This window comes from Mobula birostris, chromosome 14 (genome assembly GCF_030028105.1).
Source record: "Mobula birostris isolate sMobBir1 chromosome 14, sMobBir1.hap1, whole genome shotgun sequence".
Classification (NCBI taxonomy): Eukaryota; Metazoa; Chordata; class Chondrichthyes; order Myliobatiformes; family Myliobatidae; genus Mobula; species Mobula birostris.
The window spans coordinates 90,452,820-90,468,047 of NC_092383.1; the positions used below are offsets into that span (position 1 = coordinate 90,452,820).

The window sequence follows — 15,228 nt, forward strand, 5'->3', positions numbered from 1 at the left end:
CTTCTCATTGCTACCATCAGGGAGGAGGTACAGAAGCCTGAAGGCACACACTCAGCGTTTCAGGAACTATTTCTTCCCCTCTGCCATCCAATTCCTGAGTAGACATTGAACCCACAAACACTACCTCACTACTTTATTATTTCTATTTTTGCATTACCTATTACTTATTTAAGTTAACTATTTAGTGTATATGTACTTACTATAATTCACATTTTTCTGCATTATTATATATTGCATTGTACTGCTGCCCCAGACAACAAATTTCACAACACATGCCGGTGATACTAAACCTGATTCTGATTATCACTTGAAAGACCATGTCTGATAAAGACAGAAGTTTTTTCAATACCAATTAAGGAGTCAAGGTAGAAACAGCTTCTTCCCCTCTACCATCAGATTTCTCAACAGATATTGAACCTATGAAGACTACCTCACTATGTTTACTCTCTTTGCACGATTCATTTAATTTTTAAGTGATAGTGGTCACTTCAATAAATAGGCCTGTACCTGCTCATTAATATAAATATCTAGTCAGCCAATCATGTGGCAGCAACTCAATGCATAAAAGCATGCAGGCATGGTCAAGAGGTTCAGAGCAAACATCAAAATGGGGATAAAATGAGGTGTAAGTGACTTTGACCATTGAATAATTGTTGGTTCCAGACAGGGTGGTTGGAGTGTCTCAGAAACTGTTGATCTTCTGGGATTTCCACGCACAACGGTGTCTAGAGTTTGCAGTGAGTGGTTCAAAAACAAAAGCTTCCAGTGAGCAGCAGTTCTGTAGGTAAAAACACCTTGTCAATGAGAGATGTCAGAGGAGGATAGCCAGGCTGCTAACAGTAACTCAAATAACCACACATTACAACAGCGGTGTGCAGAAAAGCATCTCTGAATGCACAACATGTGGAACTTTGAACAGCAGCAGAAGACCATGAACATAGACTCAATGGCACTTCATCATGTGTCTAATAAAGTGGATGCTGACTGTCCATTAATTACTGTAATTTATGGTATATTTTCTGTATTGCACTGTACAATCCACAGTCCATGTTCCAAGCCTTCCTTGGGGTAATGCTTCCCAACTCTTCCTCCACTACATTGGTGCTGCTTCATGCACCCAGGCTGAGCTCATCAATTTCATCAACTCCCACCCTGCTCTTAAATTCACTTGGTCCATTTCTAGCACCTTCCTCCCCTTTCTGGATTTCTCTGCCTCCATCTCTGGAAACAAGCGGTTGACTGACATCTATTATAAACCTACTGATTCACACAGTTATCTTGATTGTACCTCTTCCCACCCATTCTCCTGTAAAAATGCCATTCCCTTTTACTCAGTTCCTTCGGCTCTGTTCCCAGGATGAGGCTTTCCTTTCCAGGACATCGTCAAAGAACGGGTTTCCCTTCCTCCACCATCGATGCTGCCCTCACCTGCATCTCCTCCATTTCCCAGACATCTGTGCTCACCCCACCTTCCTGCTGCCTTAACAAGAGTTGCTCTTGTCCTTATATGTCCTTGATAGTGGGTAGGTGGGTACCAGTAATATGTTGGGCGGTTTTGACAACCCGTTTTAAAGCCTTCCTGTCTGCTGCAGTGGAGTTTCGGTACCATGCAGTGATGCTGTCTACTGTGCATCTGTAGAATGACATGAGTATTGATGCACGTTGTCCAGCTCAACTCAGTCTGTTCAGAAAGTAGAGGCATTGCTGAGCTTTCCTGGCTGTGTAGGGTGTGTTCTGTGTGATGTGCACTCCCAGGGGTTTGAAACGGCTCGCGGTTTCCCCTGTTGTGCCACCGATGTAAAGGGGCTGTGAGCTGTCCCAAAGTCGATAACCATCTCCTTTGTCTTGCTGACGTTGAGGAAGTGGTTATTTGCCTGGCACCAGGCCCCGAGCTCTTCCACCTCCTCTCTGTAAGCCGTCTCATCGACGTTGGTGGTGAGCCCACCGCTGTCGTGCCATCGGCAAACTAGACAAAATTAAGCGTATTTTCAAAGCTCAGAAGTGAGTCGAGCACGCCCTTACACAGAGCTTTGTGTAAATATTGGAACTTGTCCTTTCTAGTATGAAAATAACAGCTAATTCCTAAGGCATAAATGTGCAACCAACCATAATGTAATATCTAATCCAGAGATTCCCATCTTTTCTGTCACGGTGCTTTACCATTAACCGGGGGTTCTGTGGACCTCGGTTGAGAACTCCTGATCTAATTATTCTCTAGTTGGGCTGTAGTGTGGGATTACTGGGTACTCCGAAACTGTGCGTATCAGCAGGCAGTCCAAATTCACGATCCTTTCACTGGGCAACGAGAGTGAATGCTGACACCTTCCCTGTCCCCCGTGCGGCCGAGTCCCAGCACTAACAGCTTGTCTCTCCCCGAAGGAAAAGTACTGCCAGTCGCTCAGTGAAGAGGAAAAGATGGAACTGCGCGTTTTCAGCGGACAGCGGAAGAGGGAAGCCCTGGGCCGCGGAATCGTCCAGATCTTCCCGCTAACTGCATCCGGGGCGCTGTGTGAAAAGGTCGGCCATCTGTGTTTCTGGGGTGCAGTGCAAGGGCAGAGCTTTCACTTATTTGATTCAAGATCATAGGTAGCTGAGTCTCAGAAGGAAACAGTTGTTTTAGAGGAATACGGTATGGACGCAGGCCTTTCAGCCCAGTCAATCTTTGCCAACTACTCGGCCTACCGAGAGAGGCCCAATTTGGATTGGCTTTATTTGTCCCATATATGGTGAAATGCATCATTTGTGTCAACGGCAAACACAGTCTGAGGAAGTGCTGGGGACATCTCGCACCCTTCCAGTGCCGATCCGAGCCTTGGAATGTGGGAGGAAACCGGAGCACCTGGAGGAAACCCCCACAGCGACGGGGAGAACATACAAACTCCTTGCAGGTGGCGGTGGGAATTGAACCTTGATCTTATGCTGCAAAGCGTTACACCAATCACTACGTTACCGTGCTGTGTTCCACCCAGATCCCTCCAAGCACCCACCCTCCCATCCACCTATCCAAGTGCATCTTAAATATATCGTACCTGCCTCAACCACTTCCTCAGGCAGCTCGCCCTCAACCACCCTCTGTGTGAAAATGTTGCTCCCTGGACTGCTTTATACTTTTCCCCTCTCACCATAAACCTGTACCACCCGCCCCCCCCTAGTTTTGGACACCGTACCCTGAGGAAAGGACTATCCACATTATCTGTGGCTCACATAATTTTAAACATTTCTGTAAGGTCGCTGTTTGCTCTCCTGCATTCCAAGGAGTAAAGACCTCACCCGGCTTACCTCTCTCTATAACTCCAGCCCTCAAGTCCTGCCAGCATCCTTGTAAACCTACTCTGCACCACAGAGTCCTGCAACACAGAGTAGACCCTTTGGCCCATCATGGGCGTGCTGTACATCAGGTACCTATCTGCACTAATCGGAATAAGCAGCGTACAGATCGTAAACCCCTCCACACCCGGGTAAGCACTCAGAGAAACATGACCTGCAATCCTGAACGGACAGCTGGAAAGGCGAGGAACATGGAAATAGCTCTGCTTTTGGCTAATATGGCCACAATGAACTGAATGGCCACCTTTGCTGTAAATTATGATTCAAAGTCAATAGTAATAAAGCTCAGAAACATCCAGTCAGAATATTTAGTCAATACCCAGCAAGGTGCCTACCTAACCTAGTCCCAGTTCCAGTCCATACCCAGCAAGATGCCTACCTAACCCAGTCACAGTTCTAGTCCATACCCAGCAAGATGCCTACCTAACCTAGTCCCAGTTCCAGTCCGTACCCAGCAAGATGCCTACCTAACCCAGTCACAGTTCTAGTCCATGCCCAGCAAGATGCCTACCTAACCTGATCCAAATTCTAGTCAATACCCAGCAAGGTGCCTATATAACCTAGTCCATACCCAACAAGGTGCCTACCTAATCTAGTCCAAGTTCTAATCTATGCCCAGCAAGATGCCAACCTAACCTTATCCCAGTTATTTATGCCCAGCAAGGTGCTGACCTAACCTAATCCCAGTTGCCTGTATATGGTCCACCTCCCTCTTAATCTTTTACCTGTCCATGTGCCTTTTTAACATTGGAATTGCACCTGCCTCTGCCAGACAGCTCATTCTGCGTACACACCAGCCTCTTAAAGTCCGCTTTAAATGTTTCCCCTCTCATCTTAAACCTGTGCTGTCTGGTTTTGGACCCCCTTTGCCACCTTTTATATGACCCTCATGATTTTATAAATCTCTGTAAGATCACCCCTCATCCTCCTCCGCTCCAGGGAAAGCAGTCGCAGCCTGTCCACCACAATCCACACAAAACGCTGGAGGAACTCAGCAGGTCAGGCAGCATCTGTGGAGAGGAATAAACAGTCGATGTTTCAGGCCGAGACCCTTCATCAGAACTGGAAAGGGGGAAGAAGCCAGAGTAAGGATGGGGGAGAGGTAGGAGGACAAGCTGGCAGGTGATAGGTAAGACCAGGTGGGTGGAGGCTGGGAAGTTGGAAGGTGATGGGTGGAAAAGGTAAAAGGATGAAGAAAAAGGAATCTGGACAGGAGAGGAGTGTGAACCATGGGAGAAAGGGAAGGCAGAGGGAGGTGATGGGCAGGTGAAGAGAAGGAGTGTGAATGGAACTAGAAAAGGAAATAGAACATGAGGGAGGGGGAGACTTTACGGGAAGTTACAGAAATCGATGTTCATGCCATCAGGTTGGAGGCTACTCAGAGGGATTATGAGGTATCACATCCAGATAGAGTACAAAGCATTTGGCTAGTTCCACTCCCCAGCCTTCCCTTGGAAACCTTTCACTTCATGGTTATACTTACCTATCAAACAACAGTCTGAGTTCTGGAGGTCACAGGTCTGTATGTGTGTGTGTGTGAGAGAGAGAGAGAGAGAGAGCGAGCGAGAGAATGTGGCAGAACAGCTGGAACAAGTGAAGAATACCCCCAGAATCAGCAGGTGACAGAGGGCTGGATTCATTGTGAATTCAACTGCTTTGCACCTTCAAAGTCCAATTCATTAATCAAATCATAAAAGACAATTTGTCCGGTTTAGCTCATTCAATGAAAATAATGGATCTTCTCCACCTCCAACAGTGGGAAAGGTGGAGAAACAGAGATAGATGGAGAGGAATATGGGAATCGAGGGGTGGTGAGAAGGAATGGAGGGGGTAGGTGGGGGTGGGGGGATGGAGAGTGGAGAGAGTTAGAGAGAGGGACAGAGAGTTTGGATGGAAAGAAAGGAGTGGAGAGAGAGTTGTTTGAAGAGGGTAAGGAGAGAGTTTGAGGATGATTAGGAGAGGACTAAGAGAGGCCTTTGTAGAAGTTAGACCCTGACGGCTGAAGAGATGGAAGATGTTACTCATTAGCCCAGGGTTCGGGTCAAGGTTGAGAGGGGATTGATAAACGAGGGTGAGTATTTGCACGAGGGATGAAGGAGTGACTGTGTGTTTGTGCTTCCTCAGTGTGGAGTGAAGATGAACGGGGGTGACGTGGCCGTCTTCGCTCAGAGAGCAGGGAACCGGACCTGTTGGCACCCACACTGCTTTAGCTGCATCACCTGCCAGGAGCTACTTGTCGACCTCATATACTTCTACCAGGATGGGAAGATATACTGTGGTCGACACCACGCTGACCTCTTTAAACCCCGCTGTGCATCATGTGACCAGGTGAGTGCCCCCCCCACCCTTTCCAATTTACTCTCCAGGCCCCCTTTCCTTCGCCTTTCGGTCTCTAGACATCTCCCTCAGTCAGGGCCGGAATCTCCTCAGGATGCAGGTTTCTCCTTCCAGTGTTCTGTGTAGCTCTGTTACGGCGATCAAAACACTTCCAGTTTATAAAGGTTAGATTTCTCTGGCAAACTCGACAGTTTTCAATGGGATTGAAAGGCTTATCCTATGAGGAGCATTTGATGGCTCTGGCCCTGTACTCACTAGAATTTAGAAGAATGAGTGGTGGCCTCATTGAAACCTACTGAATGTTGAAAGGCCTGAACTGAGTGGATGCGGAGAGGATGTTTCCTATAGTGGGGGAGTCAAAGACCAGAGGACACAGCCTCAGAATAGAGGGGCATCCATTTAGAACGGAGATGAGAGGGAATTTCTTTAGCCAGAGAGTGGTGAATCCGAGGAATTTATTGCCGCAGGTGGCTGTGGAGGCCAAGTTATTGGGTATATTTAAGGCAGAAGTTAATAGGTTCTTGATTAGTCAGGGCATGAAGGGATACGGGGAGAGGGCAGGAGATTGGGGCTGAGAGGGAAAGTGGATCAGCCATGACGAAATGGTGCAGAAGACTCGATGATCCCAATGGCTTAAATGAGCTCCTATATCTTATTATCTTACAATGTTGAGTCTGCTGTTTGGCGTGACCTGCTAATGTGGCACTATTGAAGTGCAGGAAAACTGAGTTGAGTTCCCACTGCTGCCTGTAAAGACGTCTGTACCTTTTCCCCGCGATCACGTGGGTTTCCTCCGGGTGCTCTGGTTTCCTCCCACAGTCCAAAGACATACAATACAGGTTAGGAGGTTAATTGGTCACATGGGTGTAATGGGGCAGCACTGTAGGCCAGAAGGGTTTGTTACTGTACTATATGCCTAAATTTTTTAAAAAAGTGTTGTACTGTAATCATAACATGTTGCCTTTCTTTTTGCTTCTGCCTGACGTTGCAGTTGATCTTTTCGGAAGAGTGCACGGAGGCAGAAGGCAGATACTGGCACATGGACCACTTCAGCTGTACTGAATGTGAAGCCGTTCTCGGAGGACAGAAGTACATTATGAAGGAGGGACAGCCGTACTGCTGCAGCTGTTTCGAAATGCTGTACGCTGAGTACTGCGAGACTTGCAGGGAGATCATCAGTGAGTATACACGAGCGATAGGAAAGTCCAAAGTGCCCCAGGAGATCTTTAAGAACTTAAAAGATTCTGTCCTGATGAAGGGTCTTGGCCCCAACTCATTGAGGGTTTTATTCCCCTCCACAGATGCTGCCTGACCTGCTGAGTTCCTCCAGCATTTTGTGTGTGTCATTGTGGATTTCCAGCATCTGCAGAACCTCTTGTGTTAAAGATTAAGGACTAGCTTTTAACTATTGAAACTTACAGTGAAATGCATCGGTTGCATTAATGACCAACACGGTCTGAGGATGCGCTGGGGGCAGCCCACAAGTAGGGCCGCGCTTTTGGTGCCAACAGAGCACGCCCACAACTTACTAACTCTAACCTGTACGTCTTTGGAATGTGGGAGGAAACCCACGCATTCAGGGGGAGAACATGCAAACTCCTTACAGACAGCGGTGGGAATTGAACCCAGGTCACTGGCACTGCAGTAGCATTGTACTAGTCGCTACACTACTGTGCCGTTTTTAATCAGAACAAACAAGCTGGAGGCACACGCCTCGCCATAAAACCCCTCAAGCCTGCTCTGAGATGCAATCAGATGATGACTTGTCGGATCTTTGAATGAGCTCCACTCCCATCGACCCCGTGACCTTTGATTTCCATGCAATCTAATATTCGAACTTTGCCGAGAATATACTGAACATCCAGAGCACTTTGAGTTCCAGAGAATCAGATATCACTCTCAAGTTCAAGTTTACTGTCATCTGTGTACAACCAAACGAAACAACCTTCCTCTGGACCACAGTGCACCAGCAAAACATATATCACACACAGCACATAAACCAATATATTACCATAAATAAGTTAATAAAATATAATTTAAAATGCACGTAGTGTGAAGCTCACAGCCTGAGGGAAGAAGCTGTTACCCGGTCTGGCGGTCCTAGTCCTGATGCTCCTGTACCTCCTTCCTGATGGTCGTGGGTGAAAGAGATTGTGGGATGGGTGGTAGGGATCCTCAACAATGCTTTGGGCTCTTTGTCTGCAATGCTCCCAGTGTATATCACAAATGGGGGGGGGGGGTTGGAGGGAGATTACCTCAGTGGTTTTTATTGTCCTTTGTAGGGTATTGCAGTCCAAAGGCTTGTAGCTTTCATAACACTTCTTTATCCTGTAACCATGCCCTCTGGCTCAAAACAGCCCAACCATGGGAAAGATCCTCTCACCATTCACCCTGCCAAGCTCCCTCACATCTTGTCCTCCAATAAGATGACCTCTCTTGCCTTTAAACTCAATTATGTTCACTTTTTCTTCATAAGAGAGCCTTCTCATTCAGGAGTCAACCCAGTGAGCCTTCACTGAACCATTTATAGTGTTAGAATATCCCTCCTTAAATCTGACGTCCAAACGCATGCAAGTACTCTCTGTGACCTCTCAGAACTCCCTATACCATAGTAAAAAATACTTCCTTATTCCTGCACACCACCCCATTCATAATAAAAGCTGAATTCCATTTTTAATTCAAAATTGTGTACAGTGGCCACTTTTATTGGGTACAGGAGTGGAACCCAGTGTGGCCTTTTGCTGTGCTAGTCCATCCACTTCAAGGTTGTGCTTTCAGAGATGCTCTTCTGCACACCATTGTTGTAACACATGATTATCTGAGTTACTGTCGTCTTCCTGGCAACTTGAACAGTTTGGCCATTGCCCTCTCACCTCTGACCTTGAAAACAATGTGTTTTCACCCACACAATGGCTAGTCATATCATGTTTTTTTTTGTTTTATGCACCATTCTCGGTAAAAATCTCTGAAACCCGGATCTGGGCTGTACCCTCCAAATATCCGGACCTGCCTCTGGGTTTCTTGGAACTACCTTACTTCCCATTTGTCTATTTTCTATTTATGATTTATAATTTAAATTTTTAATATCTAACATTTGTAATCCAGGGAGCGGGAAGCACAGAATCAAATATCACTGTGATGATTGTACATTCTAGTACCAATTGTTTGGCGACAATAAAGCATAAATCAGCAGTTGCTGAGGTACTCAAATCACCCCATCTGGCACCAACAGTCATTCCACAGTCAAAGTCATTTCTTCCCCATTCTGATGTTTGGTCTGAACAACAACTGAACCTCTTGACCATGTCTGTCTGCTTTTATGCACTGAGGTGCTGCCACATGAGTAGCTGATTAGATATTCGTATTAACAAGCAGGTGTACCTAATAAAGTGGCCACTAAGTTTATGGTGACATTTGTTTAAAAAAAACTGTCCCAGCTATCTTAAGAATGTGGATTGGAATTTCAATTCATTAAGGATCAAGGATTGACGTTATTCACCATATATATTTACATGTATTAGGAATTTACTGCAGTGTGTCAGTCAGGGTGTAACACGCAACAGAAAAAAGCATTCAACAGTTCTAGAAAAATTGTCAGAGGTTAAATCACGGATCTGGAATAAAATGTGCATAAATACATAGATACCAGCATCTATTCACAATGTAAAAAGTGGTTTAAAGTATTTACAGTGCAGTGACGAGGGTAATAGGTGGAAAATCAAACTCTCTGACTGAAACTTCCAACTTCTCGCTGCATCTCTGTTCTTTTTGTTCTGTTAAAGCTGATAATTTTATTTGAATAGTGATTGCTGGGCATCATAATTACAGACTTGCCTTTAATCTGAGACCAACAACAATTCACACCATTTATACCGGGCTGTGAAATCAGACACCGAGGCAAAACATGATACACTACAGAAACGAAGAACGGGTAACTAATCCAACAAGTTTCAGGAATCTCTTTGGCTTTTGAACTTTCGACCTCTTGCATCATGACCTGAGTAGTGACAGGGCAGGTAGAATTCTGGGCTTCCTAGCAAGGTCGTTCGTAGGCAGCCCAAAGCAAAACACTGCAGATGATGCAAATCTGAATTAAAGAGAGAAAATGCTGGAGATACTCAGGCAGCATTGGGTAATTTCTCACCCTCCCCTTCTCGCTTTTTCCATTCCTCATTCTGGTTACCTTCTCACCCCTCCTCTTCTTGCCTGCTCATCACATCCTTCCCTTTCTCCCACAGTCCACTGTCCTTTCCGATCATGAAGAATGCAACTTCTCCAACCCACACAATTAATACTCATTGCAAGACTTATTTAGGGAGTACCCACAGGCGGTATTTAGAGAGTGATTGAAAATGCCTGTTTTTACCAAGTAACTAACGTTCAGCGGGTCATAATCAATCTGCTCCTAGTAAACCAGGCCTAAGTAAAGACGGGAATATTTTCAAAGCATCATTTTTATCCAGCTAACCTCCTTCCCCTCCCCCCTCCTTTTTATTCTGGCGTCTTCCCCCTTCCTTCTCAGTCCCGATGAAGTGTCTCGACTTGAAATGTCGACTAGTCATTCATCTCCATAGATGCTGCCTGACCTGCTGGGTTCCTCCAGAATTCTGTGTGTTTTACTCTGGATTTCCAGCATCGGCAAAACCTCGTGTTTATCTTTCATTACAGCTGATTTTCTGAGTGCTTCCAGAATCTCTCTGTTTTCATTCCATTCTGAGATGGTGTGTGCACGTATCTAACTGTAAAACCAAGCCAGTCAATTATAGCCATAATCATGTAATTAGAATTTTTTTTAACGTCACAGGCACAATACAGTGAATCGCTCTTGTTTGCATGCCATCCAATCAGATCCTTTCATGCAGCTGGTACAAAATTTTATTTTATTTTTAAGAGATGCAGCATGGTAACAGGCCCTGCCTGTCTATGTGACCCATTAACCTACCTACCTGTACATTGTTGGCATTTGGGAGGAAACTGGAGTCAAACTCCTTACAGACCGTGGCGGGAATTGAACCTGCATCGCTGCTGCTGTAACAGCGTTACGCTAGAAGGGGAAACAATAACAGAATGTAGACTATAACAACAGACACAAAATGCTGGAGGGACTCAGCAGGTCAGGCAGCATCTATGGAAATGAAACACAGTTGACGATTTAGGTCAGGACTGAAAAGGAAGGGGAAAGATGCCAGAATAAAATAGTGGGGGGAGGGGGAAGAGGTTAACTGGAAAGTGATAGGTGAAGCCAGGGTGGGAAAGGCCGAGGGCTGGAGAAGAAAGAATCTGATAGGAGAGGAGAGTGGACCACAGGAGAAGGGGGAAGGAGGAGCGTACAGACAGATGAGAAGATGTAGGAGGCCAGAGTGGGCAGTAGAAAGGGGAAGGGAAAGGGAACATTTTTTTTCCCAGAAGGAGAAATCGATATTCATGCCATCAGGTTGGAAGGTACCCAGACAGAATATGAAGTGTTGCTCCTCCACCTCATCATGGCACAAGAGGAGGCCATGGACTGGTATGTCTGAACCGGAATGGGAGTCAGAATTGAAGTGTTTGACCACCGTGAAGTTCTCCTTTTATCGGATGGTGATGGAGGATGCAAATATAGCACTAGAGTTACAGAGAAAGGGCAGTGCAGAAACACAACGAGATAGACAGAGAGATCAAGAGTTTGGCTTTATAGTCCAAGGGATTCGTCCTAATTTGGAGTATTGGGTGCAGTTTTTGGTCACTGACATAATGGAAAGATGTAAATAAGATTGAAAGAGTACTGAGAAAATTTACAAGGATTTTGCCATGACTGGAGGATCTAAATTATAACAAAGGATTAAATAGATTAGAACTTTATTCTCTAAAATGTAGAAGAATGAGGGGAGATTTGATAGTGGTATGCAAAATTATGAGGGATATAGACGGTAAGTGCAAGCAGGCTTCTTCCATTGAGGTTGGGTGAGACTACAACTAGGGGTCATGGGTTAAGGGTGAAAGGTGAAATGTCTAAGGGGAACATGAGGGGAAACTTCTTCACTCAAGAGTGTGGAACGAGTGGTGCACGCGATCTCGATTTCAACATTTAGGAGATAGGTACAAGGATGGGAGGGGCATGGAGGGCTATGGTCAGGTGCAGGTTGATGGGACTATACAGGTTAAATGGTTTGGCATGGACTAGATGGGCTGAAGGGCCTGTTTTTGTGTTGTGCTTTTCTATGACTCTAATCTTTCTTTATTAATCTTTTCATTGATTTAAAAGGAGCATAAATACAATCAAGAGAATTATTTCAAATATATGTATCAGTAACAATATAAACAGAGATTAAGATAGGCATTGTCAAAATCATAGATATTGGTAAACTAGTATAAAATATATAATTAAAAAAATGAAAATAACAATTCTCCTCTTACCAGTTTGTGAAGAGAAAGGGAAAAACATTGTGTTTTAAATGAAAAGAAAAAAACCCAATACACTGTAGAAAAAAAAAACAAAAAAAAGGGTCTGGGCAGTCCATGTTGAGGATAGGACCAAAAAAAAGAAAGACAGACTTTCTGATCAAACCTAAAACTTCGTAAAGAAGATTGAAAGAGTAATAAATCAAATTTAATGAAAATATTGGAAAAAAAGGTCACCAGATTTGCTCAAATTTAAAGGATGTATCAAATGTCCGACTTCTTATTCTCTCTAAACTTAATGGAGGAGAGACTCTAATCTCTTAACAGCAGGATTGAGGCTGGTGGTACACGCCTTCATGTTTTTGTATCTTCTGTCCGATGGGAAGGTGTGGCTTTGTTACCATGGTGACATTTTTTTGGGTTCTATCTGCTCACTGTATGGTTGTGCTTTGTTAAATATTCACGGTGTAATAGTATACTAACAATCTATCAACAGGTATTGACTATGGACAAATCACCTACAGTGGGCACCACTGGCATGCAACCAGCTCTTGTTTCTGTTGCTCTCAGTGCCAGAAGCCTCTCTTGGGATGCGCCTTCACCTACAGGCAGGGCCAGGTCTTCTGCTCGATCCTGTGCAGCCAAGCGGAGGAGCCTGCCGGCTCCGATTCCTCGGATTCCGCGGTTCAGTCGACGCAGTCCCAGGAATCGAGCTGCATTTTCGGTCTTGGAGGGGACCGCGCGGCCACTGGTGCTTCAGGCAGCTCCTCGCCCGAGAACCCTCACTGCCACCAGACCGCCGGGACACTGCCCGCGGACCGCGCAGAGCCCCGCCTCCAATGGGGGGACATCCCCAGTGGTAACGGTGACCTTGTCTTGGCTCTCAACAGCCGGTGCAGGAGTCCTGTCCAGATCCAACAATGGCAGACCAGCTACAAGATGGCTGAATCTCGGGGTGGAGAAGAGAGGGTAGAGGCGTTGCACTCAGACTGCGTGCCGGAAGAGAGGGGGCGTCCAGTCGGAATACTGAACCAGAATCAGGAACTACTAAATGGAAGTAGCCAATCGGTAATGTCCTGCAACTTCAGTTGGCTTAAAGGTGGACTGGAGAATGCCATGAAAGTTATTGACCATACTGCCATTGTAACTAAAGGGCAGGATGACTGGTCTGTTGACAAGCAGGCCGGAGCCACAGAACTTCCTTCTCTTGATCAGAGCTCGCCGTTCAGGCAGCAGCCGGACACTTACTGCTCTCAGCAGGTGAGCCGGCCTGGGGACGTGTCGGAAGGCTCCATCAACATCATGCGGAACAAACACAGCCAGTGCTCAGACACTCAAAGTGGGATGGAAAATCACACACAGGATCAGCAGGGAAAGACAGGAAGTTCACTGCAGAGCTTGCGAGACAAGATGACGGGGCAGAAAACTGGAAGAAGCCAGCTGGAATTCTCAGCAACCAGCCAGAGCACAGGTAATAAGGTTAATCCAAGATCATCTTATTCACCATATTCATTTATATTCTGTATATTAGGAATTTGCTGTAGTGTGTTGGTGCAACTTTCAACAAAAACAACATTTAACAATTATAAAGAATGAAGAATTATATTAAATAAAACTTATAAAGAAATGGAATAAAATGTGCATAAATACATAAATACCAGCATGTATTTACAATGTAACCAGCATTATAAAGGTAGTTTAAAGTGTTTACAGTGCAGTGATGGGTTAATAGAGAGGGATGGAGAGGACATATTTTAATGGATGAATCAATGGAGACTTCATTGGTCCCTGATTAAACAGGGCATCAAAGGTCATGGGAGAAGGCAGGGAAATGGGGTTGAGAGGGAAAATAAATCAGCCATGATGGAATAGCAGAGCAGACTTGATGGGTTAGATTAGATTATGAGGACACTCAGTCCTCGTTTATTGTCATTTAGAAATGCATGCATTAAAAAATGATACAATGTTCCTCCAGAAAGATATCACAGAAACACAGGACAGACCAAGACTAAAACTGACAAAACCACATAATTACATATAGTTATAGCAGTGCAAAGCAATACTGTAATTTGATAAAGAGCAGACCATGGGCACGGTAAAAAAAAGTCTCAAGTCCCAATAGCCCCATCATCTCATGCAGACGGTAAAAGGGAGAAACTCTCCCTGCTATGAACCTCCAAGCGCCGCAAACTTGCCGATGCATTGGAAGCACCCGACCGCAGCCGACTCTGAGTCCGTCCGAAAACTTCGAGCCTCCGAAACCGAGCACCATCGCCGCCGAGCAACAAGCAAAGCCAAAGACTCGGGGCCCACTCCTCCGGAGATTCTGGACCACACAGTAGCAGCAGCAGCGAAGCAGGCATTTCAGAAGTTTCACCAGATGTCCCTCCGTGCTCTCACGTCCGTCTCCATCAAATCAGGATTGTGCACGGCACCCTACTTGACAGATAACAGATACCATTCACCGGAGTGGCCGCTGTGTGCTGCATCGCGCCGCCATCTTCTCCTCCCTCCTATGACTGCTCCTATGCCTTATGGTATAGAGAAAATAGGAGAAAGAGAGAAGACACCCATCTGGCATATGGTCGTGTAATGGTTAGATTACTGAACTAGGATCCAGAAGTATTAAGTATTGATCAAATCTTATTACAGCTGCAAGTAAATTTAAACTATTAATTAATCCAGTTTTAACATCTAGAATGAGCAATTTGGTACAAAGACATAACTGAGTCAGAGTCCACAGAGTAATACTCTACGGAAACAGGCCCTTCAGCCCAACTTTTGCATGCCAGCCACAGCATCCTCCCAGTTGCCCACATTCAGCCCATATCCCTCCAAGCCCCTACCCTCTATGAACCTACCCAAAAGCCTCTAACGTGTTCCAATTGTACCCACCTTGACCACTTCCTCTGGCAGCTCATTCCAGCTCACTGCCCTCTGTGTAAAGAAATTATCACTCAAAGTTCAAAATAAAGTTTATTATCAAAGTACCGATATGTCATCATATACAACCCTGAGTTTCATTTTCCTACGGGCATACTCAGCAAATCTATAGAATAGTAACTGTAAACAGGATCGATGAAAGATCAAGTAGAGTGCAGAAGACAACAAACTATGTACATGCAAATATAAATAAATAGTAATAAATAACGAGACATGAAGTAAGATAAAGAGTCATTAAAG

At 45.2% G+C, this 15,228-nt stretch overlaps 1 protein-coding gene across 5 annotated transcripts in view; it reads left to right on the forward strand.

Moving 5' to 3' along the window:
- Positions 1-15,228, forward strand: part of LOC140210088 (prickle-like protein 1) — a 121,171-nt gene that overhangs the window by 96,667 nt on the left and 9,276 nt on the right. For all 5 annotated transcript variants that reach the window (XM_072278894.1, XM_072278893.1, XM_072278896.1 and 2 more), the window contains 4 exons: positions 2,380-2,517; positions 5,452-5,655; positions 6,656-6,842; positions 12,542-13,516. In XM_072278894.1, coding sequence (XP_072134995.1) covers positions 2,380-2,517; positions 5,452-5,655; positions 6,656-6,842; positions 12,542-13,516 — 1,504 coding nt within the window. The remainder of the gene's footprint in view (positions 1-2,379; positions 2,518-5,451; positions 5,656-6,655; positions 6,843-12,541; positions 13,517-15,228) is intronic.